Consider the following 15,437-nt stretch of genomic DNA (forward strand, 5'->3'; position numbering starts at 1 on the left):
ACCTAGGTGGTTAAATTCAGAACAATATCGGTACACGATTTGGAACATTACCAAGTTTACAATTAAGAACTAATCTAAGAACAAGTTACGATCACACTTCTTATCACCAAACTAACAAGTTATGATCAAAATTCTTATCACCGAACTATCATGGACAATTATCTAAATACGTCAGTAGATCAACCTAAGTTCACTATGCTTTTTGGGAACAAAAATATGTGTTTCCCACCATGAATATGAGTGTTAACAAGCCGAGTATTCCGGTGCTCAAGCTCAGTTTGTCAAAAATTTATTAAGTTTGTGCAAGTCAAGCTCAAGCTATGTCGACCTGATTTGTAGTAATAAGTTGGACTCGTTTGTAAGTAAAGTAATAAGTTGTATCGGATCCATTTATTGTAATAAGTTTGCACAATTTAATAATAAATAATTAAAAAGGAATAATCATTTAGAAATAACAAAAAAAAGTCATCAACATCTAATATTCAAATAGTACTTTTCCAACATAAACTTCAAAAATGAAACTTTCAGAACAAATTTAACTCAAGTTGGCTCACGATAAAGAACGAATTGTTCACGAGTTTTACGAGCCAAAATTATAAAGCTCAAATTTAGTTTATTTCTTAAACAAGGGAACTGAAATGAGTCAAAAATAAGCTGAATTACCAAGAATTACAACGTTGACTTGACTTTAAAAAGGCAATTTTCAAATAACAAAAGGATATTCTAACAATAAAAAATCCATTATACCTAAGAATTTAAAAAAAAAAATTTGTATTATCTTTTATTGCTAATATTACACGAATGAATATTGCACATAAAATTTATGAGTGATGCCATTTACACCACTTTTTTATTACAAGTCAGTCACATATACATTGATAGGATCCACATTATTAGAGAGGTGGTCATTAAATTGGTCAATAAATATGATAAAAATGATATTATTGAATTTAAATCATTCGATAAAGCTATACATATCTTGTACATATTCAAAAAGATAAAGACAAAAAACTACATCAAGCTTTCTACACAATTACGCATTAGTATATTTTTTTCTTCTAATAATAAATTATTGAAGCCACCGTGTTTAGAGGCAACATTTTGTTTAGAAAAATGTTGAAGGACAACCAAAGATGCAACAAAGAAAAACTAAGGTAATTAGGATCCGTTTAGTTATGTTTGTTTGTGTTTCTGTTTTTCAAATCCGAAAGCAAGTGTAAAATGTGTTTGGGAGTATATTTTTTAGAATTTAAAAACAATCATGTACTGTCGTACCAACTTACCAAAGTTATCATCAGCACCACCCGTCCCACCACATAGCCGCAATCACTACCACTATCTCATCCTCACCATTCCCCATTATTGCCAACCCCCCGCTCTCCCACACACACACCCACCACCACCACTATCATTGCCACCGTCACCAACCCCAGCTCTACCACCTTCACAATCTTCATTATCATCACTTCCACCACCCTCATCACAATCATTGCCACCAGCATCACTATCACCACTCCCACAACCACTGCAACCGCAACAACCCCCACTACCATCGAGATCACCACCACGCCTAAGTTGTTATTGTTAAAAGTTAATACACACTTATGTGATAAAACTAGAAAAACTTACAACAGTTGAAAGAAGTTCACAAGTTAGTCATCTGATCTTTCCTATAATCATTTTGATAATTATCTAAAGTAATTATAACTAGATAATTCTAGAATTATAGGAAAAGTTGTGGCTGGAAATACTTTGGATAGTCGGTTCTTTTCTCACTATAAACCAGTGACTTGTCCACTCATTTGCCGACTTAGATAGTCGGTTTAGCTAGCCTATAAACATGCATGCGGCACTTTAGCTGAAAAGCAGCAATTGTCTATCCATCAAACTACTCACTTGCCGACTTCAATCAAATCAAAATTTTGTTTCGACTGCAAAGTTCCACTCTAAGTCCAAGTCCTTGTAATTCCTAATACACCAACACTAATATCACTTTTTATCACTCAATGATGTCCTTTAAAAAATATATGACTCATCTAAATTTTATTTAACTTTTTCATAATCTTATAGGGGTGCATTGAATTAGGATTTATACGATTTTTAAAGATTTTTTTTTAAGTGATAGATTTCATGGAATTGTATAACTTCTATAGGTTTTATACCAATTTTTAATAAACTCGTATAGAATTTTATTATAGACTTCCATATTTTTGTATGAACTTTTATTATAGATTCAGATATATTTGCATAGACTTTAGTCATTATTTCTTTCCAACACTATTCTCTGTATATAAGGATGCGTTGGGATTAAAATTTGTCTTTGCCCAACTGTGCTTAATCATGAAAAAGGAAAAGCACTTCAACGCTGGCCTCTATTGTCAAAGCTTTGGCTGGGCATTAATATTTGGAAAAACATTCAGCTCATTGCGAGAACTAACAATTTTTCAATTGAATTTCTGTCATCATATGGCAAGGGAATAGCACCATCTTCCCTCAGATCCTTGTATATATATATATATATATATATATATATATATATATATATATTTGCTTTTCAATGGAGATATAAACGAGTATCGCCCTAGAATGGTTGATTTAATATCTCCATGGCCACTGACTTCACTTCCAAGGAAGAGCAACTCGATTAAGAAGTTTGAAAATTGACAGGCTCTGGTGAGTAAATCTTTCTTCCTGGTTCTCCTTTATTGGCTCCACATCCAAGTCTAGCTGGCACTTTTAGATCTCTTGTATCTTTTCCTTGTAGTCAGTCAACGTAGATAATTAAATCACTAATTGCTTCTTTGTGACTCTTAACGAACAGTAACAAACAAAAAAAAAAAAAATCATGGAAGAAGAAGGAAAACTAACAAGAAAATTGAGAGAGCGTACCTTTGGAGGGTGGTTCGTCTCCTGCAGAGAGAAAAAAACATGTCGTACGAAATCTTTGGAGTGGAGGTTGGACTTATGTTGGCCTTTATTATTTATACCTAAACCTTAGAAGTACTCCAAACTCCAAAACTCAATTAAATCCTTCCAAATTTATCTCCTTTTGAATAGAGGTAAATTTATTTGGACTTTTTTCAAGTCCTAATTGAATACACCCACATTTAGATGGACATTTTAAAAGTTCAAATAAGTCTGGATTGTAACCTGTAAGGGCCTTTTTCTTCTGGCAGCTACAAATGAGCTGGGCTGCCGTAAGGAACAAACTGAAGAAAATATCCCCTATGTATGAATTCAAAGATCAGAACCCAAAATGTTTCGAAAGGATAGTAAAGCCTTAGGAAACACCTTGGTTACCTTCACCAACAAAAAATAATGGTTGCTTACAGATAAATTCTTAGTGCTTACAGGTAAAATCTTAGCTTGGCATGAGAGGTTTGTGGCATGGGAGCAAAGTTGCCATGAGTTTAGCACTAAAGAGAAAATTAAGTGTTCCTAGGAGAAAGATGGGGTATTAAGGTAGGAGAGAAATGGTTTTATAGAGAGGTTTGGTTGAGAATGAGAGAAAGAGAGAAAAGGGTGGCTTGAGTGCTTTCTCTGGCAGCTTGACAGAGATTCTGTCAAGTGTTAGAACAGCTTGCCAAGAGGGAAAACTAAGGGAAAAGGATGGGCTGAGCACGAAATTGCTGGGTTTTGGGAGTAAGAGAGGAAGCTTACTCTCTGATTGTGGATGATGTTTGTTGGGTAGAAGAGGCCCTATTTATAGCTGCTGGAAGCCATTCTTTTCCAAGAAACCCTAATGACTTCTATCCCATTTTGCCAAGTCTTTCCCTTCATTTCTCCCCTCATCCCTTCAATCATCCCATTTTGGTGAAATCTACTCTGCTCCTTTGCACAAAATCAGGGATTTTGGGAGGTCAAGGTCCATTTCCCGCAGCTGCCCTAGTGGAGAATTCCTATTTTCAGATATCCCCTTTCCTCTCTTTCTTTTCCTCCTTCATGGTCAGATCTGATAAAGGAAAGAAATTGGTATACATGCTGGTTCGAAGGGTGGCTCCCTGCTCGCCAATATCTTTTGGTCCCTCGGATGTTTTGCTTGAAAACTTGTTCATTCCCTCGCAGCAGCCTTGTGCACGTGGTCTTCCAAGCTCCTTTCGTGGCTTTGTCTCTCAGCCAAATGCTGGAGCCTTTACTGCTTCTTACTTCTAATTGTATGGGCCTTCTAGGATAGCAAGTCAACCTACTAAATAAATGGGCTATTCTCATCAAGTTTTGGGGCTATTGGTTAATTTTAATGGACCATTTTGGTTGAGATATTTTCCCTTTTGTTCTCACCCACACGTTTGGGCCTAAGAAATGGGCTTGAGTTCTGAGGCTCCCAAGCAACCCAGAATCTCTATTTCTTGGCCCATCGATGGGCCTCATGACAACTTATTACCATCCATACCACAACCCACTCAAGCAAGCCCCGGCCATTTGAGTGAGTTGGGCCCACTTAGGCTTGTACCGTGGTTGGGTGTGACATAATGATTTTCCGCTTGGCATGACATGTTGCTTGCATGTTGTTTAATTATGATGCTTGACGGGGTAATTAGCATGGATTTGTAGAGCTAATGCATTTTATAATCTTAATCACGATTCCTAGCATGACGGATTATTTATTTGGCATGGCACGCGGGGTGTGACTCGTGCATGGCAGATCTTTGTGTGCTCCAAATTGGGCATTTTCTAAATAATGTGTCGTTTTGGGCCATGAATTTATTCGGGCCCAACCGTGGATTTTTCGAGTCTCAACACACCCAAACTTTTATAGACTTTTTAAAAGTTCGTTAAAATCTAAATTGAATACACCCGGATTTTTAAAGTCTTTTAAAATATTACAGAATGCTAATTCAATACACCCTTTAATTAAGTACACCTATATTTGTATGAACTTTTAAAAGTTTGAATTGAATACACATAGACTTATATAACCTATTTTAAAGTTTGTATAAATCCAAATTAAATTGTCGGTTAAGATTCTATGTCGAAGGAAGAAAATCTGTAACTGGAAAACAAACTGTTGAATTGGTATGATTGTCCAACAGTTTATGAAAATATTTTATTTCGTGGAAAATTACTTGGCTGCTTATCATGCATGTTGCCTTGTATATGGCATCAAAGTAGAAAAATTTCATGTTGGAGAATGAATGATGTGTGTTCTATAACTCATTCTATCTAATTAATGAATTGAATGATTTGTTTTGTTAATGGGTATTGTGATTTGAAGTTGGTAAATTAGCTCTGAAAGGTTGTACAAGTAAACAATTTTATTTCTGGGAATATGTTTCGTGCATATCTTAACATTATTTTTGAATCTTGATGTGTGAAATGGAAAAGAAACTAATCAAATGTAAGATTTTTGGTTTTGTACGATTAGTTGGGCAGTTTATGTTAATTCCTGCTTTTTGGTAAATGGAAAGGATTTCAAGTGTATTTTGGACAATTGTGGTTTCCATGTTTAAATGAACTCTCTCTCTCTCTCTCTCTCTCTCTCTCTCTCTCTCTCTCTCTCTCATTTACTCACTTTCTATGCATGCGTTTTCCTATGTTGCCTATTAGTCTACTTCATTATAAAGTACAAAAAATGGAAGCAAAAAACCAGTTTTTCTACTTCTAGCAACAGATATGTTATATATTATTGGGGCATTAGAATTTTCATTTGTAACGGATTCTTACAAAATTGTTTAGAAGGTGCATTAAGTTCAAGACTGGCTCAATAAATTGAATGATGTGCTTGTCTTCGAATATTTGTGATCTTCTAGCTGTATCATTTACCATATAAATGTATACCATCATCTTATGATTCGACACTTAATATTGATATTTTAATGAAAGTGCACGTACATCATTTTGTTATTGTCTACAAAATCGAAAATTGCTATGTCCCTGATCCTGTAAGATAATTTATGCTCAAACTTTTTAATGTTTTTATTGTGATTTTTTGTTTAAAAACTGATCCAAAGAAGGTATTATTCTTTAGGATGAGTGTGAGAAGAAATGGAGGAAATCGCAAAGGAAAAGATGTCTTGGAAGTCAATAGCCCCAAGGTTGAGCAGTTAACTCATGGTGTAGCAGGCATTAGCCTGGACTCGGCCCAAGATGACGGAGAGTGGGAGGTAATTTCCAGGAAATCAAAGAACAGAGCTGAAAGCGGTACTGCAAAACAATGGGGTCCTCAGAATTCTAATTCTAAAGCTTGGGCACAGTTTGATGTTCAGAAGCCAAGTATGAGGAATAGTGGTGGACCAGGAAGGGCTCCTGGGAACTTCTGGCCATCACAAACTGCTGATTCTAAAAAACCAGCCGGAAGAGGAAATGTAAGGCAGCAGTCTTCTGCTAAGGTTTCCGAAAACAACCATGTGGCTCCGCAACAAGTAGTTCACCCTCCGCTGGACCACGGATGGAACTGGCAATCCAGAGCGGGTTTCCCTCAACCCAAGGGTTCAGATGATGGCCAGGGAAACTATGACAAGGACGGCGATGTGTCTGCTGCTACGGCTAATGGTGATGATGACAACTCTGATGCTGTGGGTGATAGTGATGATGAGCTATTTAGTGATGAGTTTGATTCGGATTCAAGTGAAAAGAGTCATGAAACTCGAAAGAGTAGCAGATGGTTCAAGAAATTCTTTGAGATTTTGGATAGTTTAACTGTTGATGAGATTAATGATCCTGCCAGGCAGTGGCACTGTCCTGCATGCCAAGGTGGTCCTGGTGCCATTGACTGGTACCGAGGCCTGCAACCCCTAATGACACATGCCAAAACAAAAGGATCAAAGAGGGTGATGCTCCATAGAGAGCTTGCGGAGCTTTTGGATGAGGAGTTGCAGAGGAAGGGAACTACAGTTATACCTGCCGGTGAAGCATTCGGTAAGTGGAAAGGTTTAAAAGATGAGGAAAAGGATCATGAAATTGTGTGGCCTCCAATGGTTGTCATCATGAACACTAGACTTGAGCAGGATGAGAATGAAAAGGTATGAATGATGTTTTTCTTGCTTGAAAGTATTTTATGTAATCAAATTACTATGTCAAATATAGGTGCACATTGTCATGATTACTGCTAAAGGTTCCTTGTCTTGGTATCATTCCACTCCTTATTTTCTGTTGCTTTTGAATTTCAGTGGATTGGTATGGGAAATCAGGAGCTTCTTGACTACTTCAGCTCTTATGCGGCTGTGAGGGCTCGGCACTCATATGGTCCACGGGGACACCGTGGGATTAGTATTTTGATCTTTGAAGCGTCTGCGAGGGGTTATTTAGAGGCTGAGCGTCTGCACAAGCATTTTACAGAGCAAGGAACAGACAGAGATGCTTGGGATCATCGTCGTGTCTTATTTCATTCAGGTGGGAAGCGACAGCTTTATGGGTACATGGCGGTGAAAGAAGACTTGGACATATTTAACCAGCATTCCCAAGGTCTCTCTCTCTCTCTCTCTCTCTCTCCACCCATGCCACGCTCTATGTTTGTGTCTCTTTTGGGTGGTGTACAAAACAATGAGCTTTCACTTAAATCCTTTAAGTTCACATGCTAGCTTTGATACATTGGATTTCTCTCTGCTATTAAGATCTGTGCCTAATGTTATATATGGACGTCTTACATGTTTCTATCACTAATTAGGTAAATCGAAGCTGAAATTTGAGATGAGATCCTACCAGGAGATGCTTTATTGTAATCTGTATTTCTTGTCACTACAAGAAAAAAGTCCTTTCACAGCGCTCATTGGGCGTTGTTGAAGGGTATTGACAACACACGGCGCATGTTGTGGAAGCCGATGTCGTTAAAAGGTCAAGGCCCTTCGACAACAGGCTTTGCATGTGGTCGTTGATTTAAGTGCTCGTTGTCCATGCCATTAACGGCAACGTGCACACATTGTAGAATCAATGGACAACAACGTGTTCGGCATGTTGTTGTATGTCTTATTGACAACGTTCATAGACATGTTGTTGTTTCAATTTTAACAACAGTCTTTGCACGTTGTGATAATAAATATTTATAATAAAAAAAAAATTATATTCATAATCACCTTATAACAATAGAGTTGATCCATAAATTCAAGCTTTAGTTAAGTGTGACTATTTTCTTCCTTCCCAATCATAATATAACCTTTGATAAAATAAAAATCATAATGTAACCCATAATAAAGAGTTTTCATTCAAAAAATAACTCCATAGAAAGATTCATTGTCAACTTACATTTATCCATATGAAGGGAAATTGAACTATGCATAGTATAATTACAATTTAAAATCCTTGTAAAGCATTATCAAGAAACCTGATTAGTTGTGTTTCAAACCCTTTGTCCAATTGCGGAATATTATCTAACCAATGTGCACCTATCATTCCAAGAAGCACCCATACTATCCATCTTAAGGTCGCACAGAAGTTCTGAACAAAAAAAAATCAAACAAGACAATTTTAATAGTTAAGAAATTGCAAATTTAGGAATAGAAAGTTTGCAAAACTAGTAACCTATGATTAGCCATTAACTCAATCCAACCAACTAAACTATGTTCTTATCTTTCTCTAAGTTTGAGATGAACTATAGTAAGAGAGGAAGTTAAATTAGAGAAAATGCATAACAGAACAGAGAACAAAGATCTTTAACAATCAATCCCCTCAAGGCTCAATCAAAGATATGGTAGTTTAGAGAGTAATATACAACATATCAGGGGAAAAAATTATTGTACTTATATTATCATAATACAGCAAGTTTAATGCAGAGACGTACAGGAAAGGTTAACATCAATATCTGTCCAACGGGAGGACCCTTAATGCGCCCTTTCCTTCTATTTTCTTCTTCCTAAGCCAAACAATAATCACAATCATACATGATGCAAATTATTTCGTTAGAAGACAAAATTGCATAGCTACAATATTGGCAAAAATTAGAAGACAAAATGCAAATTGCTTTGTAGCCAGACATGAAATTTTCATAAAACAATTGAAAATAAGTATGTACAAGAAGACTATTATGATCTTATATCTGTTTGCACTGAAAAACCTTACTCAAGTTTTCTGGCCTAAACTGAAATTATTCATAACCAAGACAAGATACCCAACAAAAACATATGTCAAAATTAACACACAAAATGCAAAAGAAGTTGAAGGAAAAATCCGAAACTCACCCCTATTAAAGGGACAGCTTTTGAAAGATGAAAGCTTACCCATTTGTTAAAGGGAACCAAAATCAACACATGTAATCAGCACAAAACCAGTATCAAAACCTGTAATATGAAGGAATCTGATGAAAGTTAAAATTAATCCTTGAAGGCATATCCACTCAGAAAATTTTGAGGGAATATAAATTATATATATATCATAGAAAAAAGGCATTCATAAGCACATGAAGAGCCTTAAACACACTATTTAATGTATATTATAAAAATATATATATTAAGTGAACAAAATCGAAACAGTGAACAAAACCAAACAATCCAAATAGTAATATAAACCCAAATATTATATTACCAAAATCAAATGAACAATCCAACAAAAATCAAACCTTCGCACTAAAATTTTGTACCTGGAGGCCACTCAATTTTTTCCTAAATGAGGCTGAGCAAGTTAGTGGTGGAAAGATGCTGGTGGGCTCGGTGATGAAGGCCAATACCTGCAAAGAACAACAAATATTAGGATTGGCCTTAAGAATTGTAGATCTAAGACAAAAGAAGTAGTGGTTCGCGATGAGAGAGCAAAGCATTGAGGGATTTGATGACGGCGATAAGAGATTGAGAGGCTGTGAAGTTGGCAATGACAGAGGCAGTGGATGATGAGCAAAGAGAGGATCCATGAGTGAGAGAGAGAGAGAGAGAGAGAGAGAGAGAGAGAGAGAGAGAGATGGCTGGGATGGAGCAAAAGAGGTTGGGATATTGGATTTTTCCCTAGGTTTAGCAGTGTGAGAGTGATTTGCAAAAGAAAGAGGGGCTGTGAAATATTATTCAGAAAAAAGAGGGGTTTTAAAAAACTTTCGAATGTTTTAATATTTTGAAAGAGAGGGAGTTCTCCCGCATAATTTTTGCGTATATTTCCTTTAAAAAAATGAAACAAGTTGACAACATGGTTTGCACGTTGTAGAACTTAAAGATATCACAACACGCATGTTTGCGTTGCGAAATTTTTTCTAAATTTCATTTTGACAACGCGTATTAAAGGAACGTTGTTATAAGTAGCGTACTACAACGTGCACTTGGTGCATGTTGTCAAAAGTATACTTCCACAACGTGAAATAGACGCACGTTGTTAGTGGCATGTTGTCAAAAGCTATTTTTCTTGTAGTGTGTTCATTTTGGCAGATGTACTTGCTCTTTCGTTTAATTTTGCTTGCTTAATCATCTATTTATTTATTTATTTTTGGGTGTGAAAAGATGTATCTGCAAGAACAATTTTTCAAAGACCAAATCAAAATAATTCATGAATCAAGGGATGCAAAGGAAGAAAGCTTTGAGAGGCTGCAGCAGGAAGAACGTGACAAGGTGAAGCAGTCGTATGTCAATCCTTCAAATGGAGAGGAAAAGAAATACAGGTAAGTAGTGTGTTAAAGAATGTGTATTGACTAGAGAAAGTTAGGACCCCAATGCATGTCCTAAAGCGGTGCTTCTAGTTTTGTTTGATTTTTATTTCTTTTGTACTCCTGGCTTTAGGTCGGCGGAAATTGATAACTTCATCAAGTCTCAAGAAAAAGAGATGGAAGAATTTGTGGAAGAGAGAGATATTGATGGGGATCGGGATCCGGAGACAGGTCACCAACCACATACATGAGCACCGAAATCTAGGGCTAGTGCAAACTCACATATATCGTAGCAAATCCATGCCACAAATAAACTATTTTATTAATCATCAACATATCTCCCTTGCAACTATTACATTAGCCTTATTTATAGGCTTTACAAGACTTGGGCACCAAGGCTACTTGGTCCAAAAGTAAACTAATTAATTATAAAATTACACATAAATAATAAAAGATATCCTAAAACTACCTAAATAAGAAAATAACAATATATCATGAAATAACTAATTAAATGTAAAATATCTATCTTGATCCACCACTATGCTCCTGCATCAGACTCCCATGGTTGGAAAGAATTCGTCCTCGAATTCAAGCCTTTGATTGTGGAAAATCCGAGTAGAATCTTCAATTGCTTCATATTAATTCTAGATCTTTTAGCATCCAATTGAAACCTTCCTTTCCAAATAAAAAGATATTTGGAATATTTCGTTATTCTTGGCTTCTTACTCCCTCTAGCAATGCAAATGTTTCTCTCTAGAATCTTCAAACGATTGACAAAATCAACCAGATTTTTGGCAACCTTCCAAGTGAAAATATTAATGCCCATAAAATCAATAATATCTTCGAAAGTTTTCTCAATTCTCATCTCGTCACTATTCTGGTCAATAAATTGCTTATCAAAATTGCTTTGAACACTCAAACAATTTTCATTGCAATTTTCACAGTTGCAAGGATCAAATACTGGAGGTAAATCCAAATTTAATAACTTCGATGAATAACAAGATGCACCAAAATTACCAAATTCATTTATACCTTCAAAGACACAATAAGAATAACCGTGCCCCTCTTCACTTGACTCACACAGCGGAGCGTAATAATGAAAAGGGCTATCACCCTCGTACTCCCCGTCGAGACTCTCACGGCTTAGAGTGTCGATGCGAGCTACTCGGTTCAGATAAGGGTTCACACATCCCTCCCCGTCAGAACTCTTACCTATCTGGGTTTGAGCTTCAATGCGAGCAATGCGTTCCATAAGTTGCCGTAGCATCCTCCTAATTTCCTCCATATCGTTGTAGTTGTTAAAACGACCCTTCATCCAAAAACCTCCCCGATATAGCAGATCTTGAGCCATAGCTCTGATACCAATTGATGGGGATCGGGATCCGGAGACAGGTCACCAACCACATACACGAGCACCGAAATCTAGGGCTAGTGCAAACTCACATATATCGTAGCAAATCCATGCCACAAATAAACTATTTTATTAATCATCAACATATCTCCCCTACAACTATTACATTAGCCTTATTTATAGGCTTTACAAGACTTGGGCACCAAGGCTACTTGGTCCAAAAATAAACTAATTAATTATAAAATTACACATAAATAATAAAAGATATCCTAAAACTACCTAAATAAGAAAATAACAATATATCATGAAATAACTAATTAAATGTAAAATATCTATCTTGATCCACCACTATGCTCCTGCATCAGATATGCTGATAAAAGCTCATGAAGATAATAAAACTGCAATGAAGTGGAGGCATTGGGAGGAAGAGGTAGAACTGGAGAAGGATTTTGATGCCAAATTAACCCAGCTCATGGAGAAGTATTCCCCGCATTGTGCCTGAAGAAACTGCCCATGTCCTTTGAAGGCGAGATATCTTAGGTGGAAAGACTAGCTATGAGTCACTAAGAAAGTTTAGGGCATCTAGAAATCTGAATAGCATACTCTGAATAACATAATCAATGCTAGATAAGCACAAAGTTTAGAAAATCCTTAACATGGTTGAGACTAGTGCTGGGCACTGGCAATTAAGATAATCTTATGCCTCATTATGGATTCTCTTGGTAGAGTGACATTGTTTTGTAGGATGGAAATAGAATGGCCATTCTTGGAGTAAGTTATATCCTACCATGCCCTAAATGCCAAGCGATAATTAAGGGTTATTTATTGAAATGGTCTCCCAATTTTTGCTCGTCTCATCTTAGTCCACCAACTAAAATTTTCATTTCAATAGTCAAACTCTCCATTTAGTATCAAAATGGTCCTATTGTCAAAGTCTGTCAATTTTGCAATTAATTTCAGGGGTAAAACAGTCAACATGTTAAAAGCTCCTCCAAATTAGAACTCTAGCTCCATATGTGGAGAGGTGGGCTTCATGAGTTCCTCAAAAACTTTCTTCTTTTACCACTTCTGAGTTTCTCTCTCTCAAATAGATTTTTCTATCCGATCCAAACACCCATGAGAAGAAAAATAAATAATACTAGTCTTATTACATTTTTTATACCATAATTTTATACCATATTATGTGGCAGTTGATGTGTACATACCACATCATGTAAAATACTAGTTTCTGTTTTTCTAATTTTATTTATTAAAATACACTTTATTCATGTAATTGATGTGGCATTATTCAAGAAAAATATGAATAATGCTACTTTTACCACATTTGTATACCACATCTTTATACCATCTTATGTGGCAGCTGAGATGGACACCCACATCAATTAAAATTATTTAATTTTTTTTCTTTTATGATTTGTTCCAATATTTGTTTTTCTAATTGTCTTAATTAAAATTCACTTCATTGATTTAATTGATGTGACATATAATATGGACATGCCACATCATGTGGTATAGAAATGTGGGGTAAAAATGTGGTAAGTGTAGCATTACTCGAAAAATATATATTCTTCTTTCATCAAAACCAACCAACCCTTGTGAAATATCAATAAGACAGATTATTTATCCCAAATTTTTCTACAGCAGACTTTTTCTTTTGTGATGGAAGGGTGGTGGGATTTTGGGAAGGAGGAGAGAGAGAGAGAGGTGGTCATACTGCACTGTGGGGTTTTGGATTTGAGAGGGATGATGATGATTTTTTTTGTCATAGTGCCTGTGTAGTGCCTGTACTTGTAGAAAAATTTGGAAGAGGGTGGTGGAGGTGTTAAGCCTGAGGAAGGAGTGCATATAAATGAAGTGCAGGCAGATTGAGTGATATAGTGAGCGGGGGTGTTGAGGTTAGCGGAGTTTGTTCAAATGTCTTTTTTCTTTGTTAGTGGTTTTATTGTAAAAGTTATTTGGAACAAAAAACGTTTATGTTAGGGAAGTATTTTTTAATTTTCAAATGTTTATTTAATTAAATTTTTATTAGTGTTTATTTCGTATGGACGATTTTACCCCTACATTTAATGGCAAAATTGATAGACTTTGATGGTAGGACTAATTTGATACTAAATAGAGAGTTAGAGAATTATTGAAATGAAAATTTTAGTTGGTGAACTAAAATAAAATTGGAGCAAAAGTTGGGAGACCATTTCGGTCAACAATCCGAGAATTAATTTAACCAGACCAGATGCAAAAAAAGCAGAAGGTGCATCAAGAACAAGTGAAATTCCTGTTGTGCTGTGCTAAAAGTGCTAAAATCTCGTCAACAAAAAGTACACTAAAGCTAAAGGCGCCTTAAGAATGAGAAATGAGATGATAATGCCATTGACAGCTCTAACAAAGTTATATGAGTTCTTTCAAGAAACTAGAAGCCTTTAGAATCAGTAGAGAGAAAAGTCAAGCAGTGAAATCAAACTTGAAATTGTGATTCTCTAGAGGAGCAAAATTTCAAGGTACCATTAAGCAGTGAAAGCAAATTTGAAATTGTGATTCTCTAGAAGAGCAAAATTGCAAGTTTTGGTATGGCACTTAGTAGAAGCAGGCCTCGTCTGTTACGCAAGGTTGTCTTGGCGTAGACCATGCTTAAAGATTATTCTGGATTGTCTTTGGCTTGAATTAAGTTGAATAAGACTTGTCCTGCGTTTAGTGTAATGTTGGCACTTAGCAGAAGCAGGCCTCGTATGTTATGTAGGGTTGTCTTGGCATAGACTATGCTTAAGGATTATTCTGGATTGTTTTTGGCTTGAACTAAGCTGAATAAGACTTATCTTACGTTTAGTATAATGTTGGATTGAGATTGGGACTTGAATAAAAATATATTTATTTAATTAATTAAAAAATTAAAAAATAAAAAACTAATAAAAATTAAGGGGGGTGTATTCCATTAGGATTCTAGAGCGTTTAAAAAGATTTTGTTGAAGTGCCGGCTTTCATAGAACTTGATGGAACTTTATAATTCGTATAGAACTTGATAGACTTTTAGAAGACTTCTGTATAATTTTTTTAATAAACTTTCTTAAGCTTTCATAGAACTTGATAGGCTTTTATTCCAGACTTATGTAGACAGTATATTTTATTTTATCCCCATCCTTGTCATTTAAAGAAAGAAACTTGAATTTTTCAATCAAATTTGTTTTTGTTACCCAAAGCAAAAACAAAAAGTACTTGTTTGCGATGGAAGAACATATGCACAATTCAAAATGAAAAGAATAATCCAAGAATGTTGTGTCAAATATGCATAGTACTTTTTGTATGCATAGTACCTATTTGACCATGAATGCTGTGTCAAATATGAACAGTACTTTTTGTATGCACAATACTTTCAATGTTGTCAACGTATATAGTAACATTGATGTAAATAAAAAAGATGAAATAAAAAACCATTCCTTTAACAACATGAAATAAAATTATGTTTAACAAAAAGAAAATTCATAAGAAATATAGTGACAAATATATTACAAATTGGAAAGAAAAGTTTAAGAAAAATATAGTGACAAATGTATTACAAGGGCTGAGATCGATCGGAAAGGGAAGAGGGGGTAGTGTCCGTTC

At 35.6% G+C, this 15,437-nt stretch overlaps 2 protein-coding genes across 7 annotated transcripts; one reads left to right on the forward strand and one right to left on the reverse strand.

Moving 5' to 3' along the window:
* On the forward strand, positions 5,967-12,360 carry LOC18778906 (protein SUPPRESSOR OF GENE SILENCING 3). The gene is made up of 7 exons (XM_020562488.1): positions 5,967-6,959; positions 7,107-7,401; positions 7,604-7,661; positions 7,862-7,913; positions 10,350-10,507; positions 10,626-10,691; positions 12,207-12,360. Exons 1-7 carry the CDS (start codon positions 5,967-5,969, stop codon positions 12,343-12,345), a joined length of 1,761 nt encoding a protein of 586 aa, XP_020418077.1. The 3' UTR covers positions 12,346-12,360.
* LOC109948421 lies at positions 8,113-10,160 on the reverse strand. 6 transcript variants are annotated; one of them, XR_002271039.1, is made up of 4 exons: positions 9,509-10,156; positions 9,168-9,209; positions 8,714-8,785; positions 8,113-8,370 (listed from the first exon to the last, which is right to left on the reverse strand). XR_002271039.1 is itself a non-coding variant. In XM_020561317.1 (3 exons), exons 1-3 carry the CDS (start codon positions 9,773-9,775, stop codon positions 8,227-8,229), a joined length of 483 nt encoding a protein of 160 aa, XP_020416906.1. In that variant the 5' UTR covers positions 9,776-10,114; the 3' UTR covers positions 8,113-8,226. The 6 variants fall into 6 exon arrangements, 1 of the variants encoding a protein (XP_020416906.1); XR_002271037.1 differs by having other exon boundaries at positions 9,111-9,209; positions 9,509-10,146; XR_002271038.1 differs by having other exon boundaries at positions 9,150-9,209; positions 9,509-10,141.

This window comes from Prunus persica, chromosome G4 (assembly GCF_000346465.2).
Source record: "Prunus persica cultivar Lovell chromosome G4, Prunus_persica_NCBIv2, whole genome shotgun sequence".
NCBI lineage: Eukaryota > Viridiplantae > Streptophyta > Magnoliopsida > Rosales > Rosaceae > Prunus > Prunus persica.

Coding starts and splice junctions, on each gene's coding strand:
- LOC109948421 (XM_020561317.1), bottom strand. CDS start 9,775: ATGGATCCTCTCTTTGCTCATCATCCACTGCCTCTGTCATTGCCAACT. Junction 8,786..9,508: donor AAAAATTGAGTGGCCTCCAG/GTACAAAATTTT, acceptor TGTTTGGCTTAG/GAAGAAGAAAATAGAAGGAA. Junction 8,371..8,713: donor TATTGATGTTAACCTTTCCT/GTACGTCTCTGC, acceptor TTTTTTGTTCAG/AACTTCTGTGCGACCTTAAG.
- LOC18778906 (XM_020562488.1), top strand. CDS start 5,967: ATGAGTGTGAGAAGAAATGGAGGAAATCGCAAAGGAAAAGATGTCTTG. Junction 7,662..7,861: donor GAGATGCTTTATTGTAATCT/GTATTTCTTGTC, acceptor CACACATTGTAG/AATCAATGGACAACAACGTG. Junction 10,508..10,625: donor GGAGAGGAAAAGAAATACAG/GTAAGTAGTGTG, acceptor TCCTGGCTTTAG/GTCGGCGGAAATTGATAACT.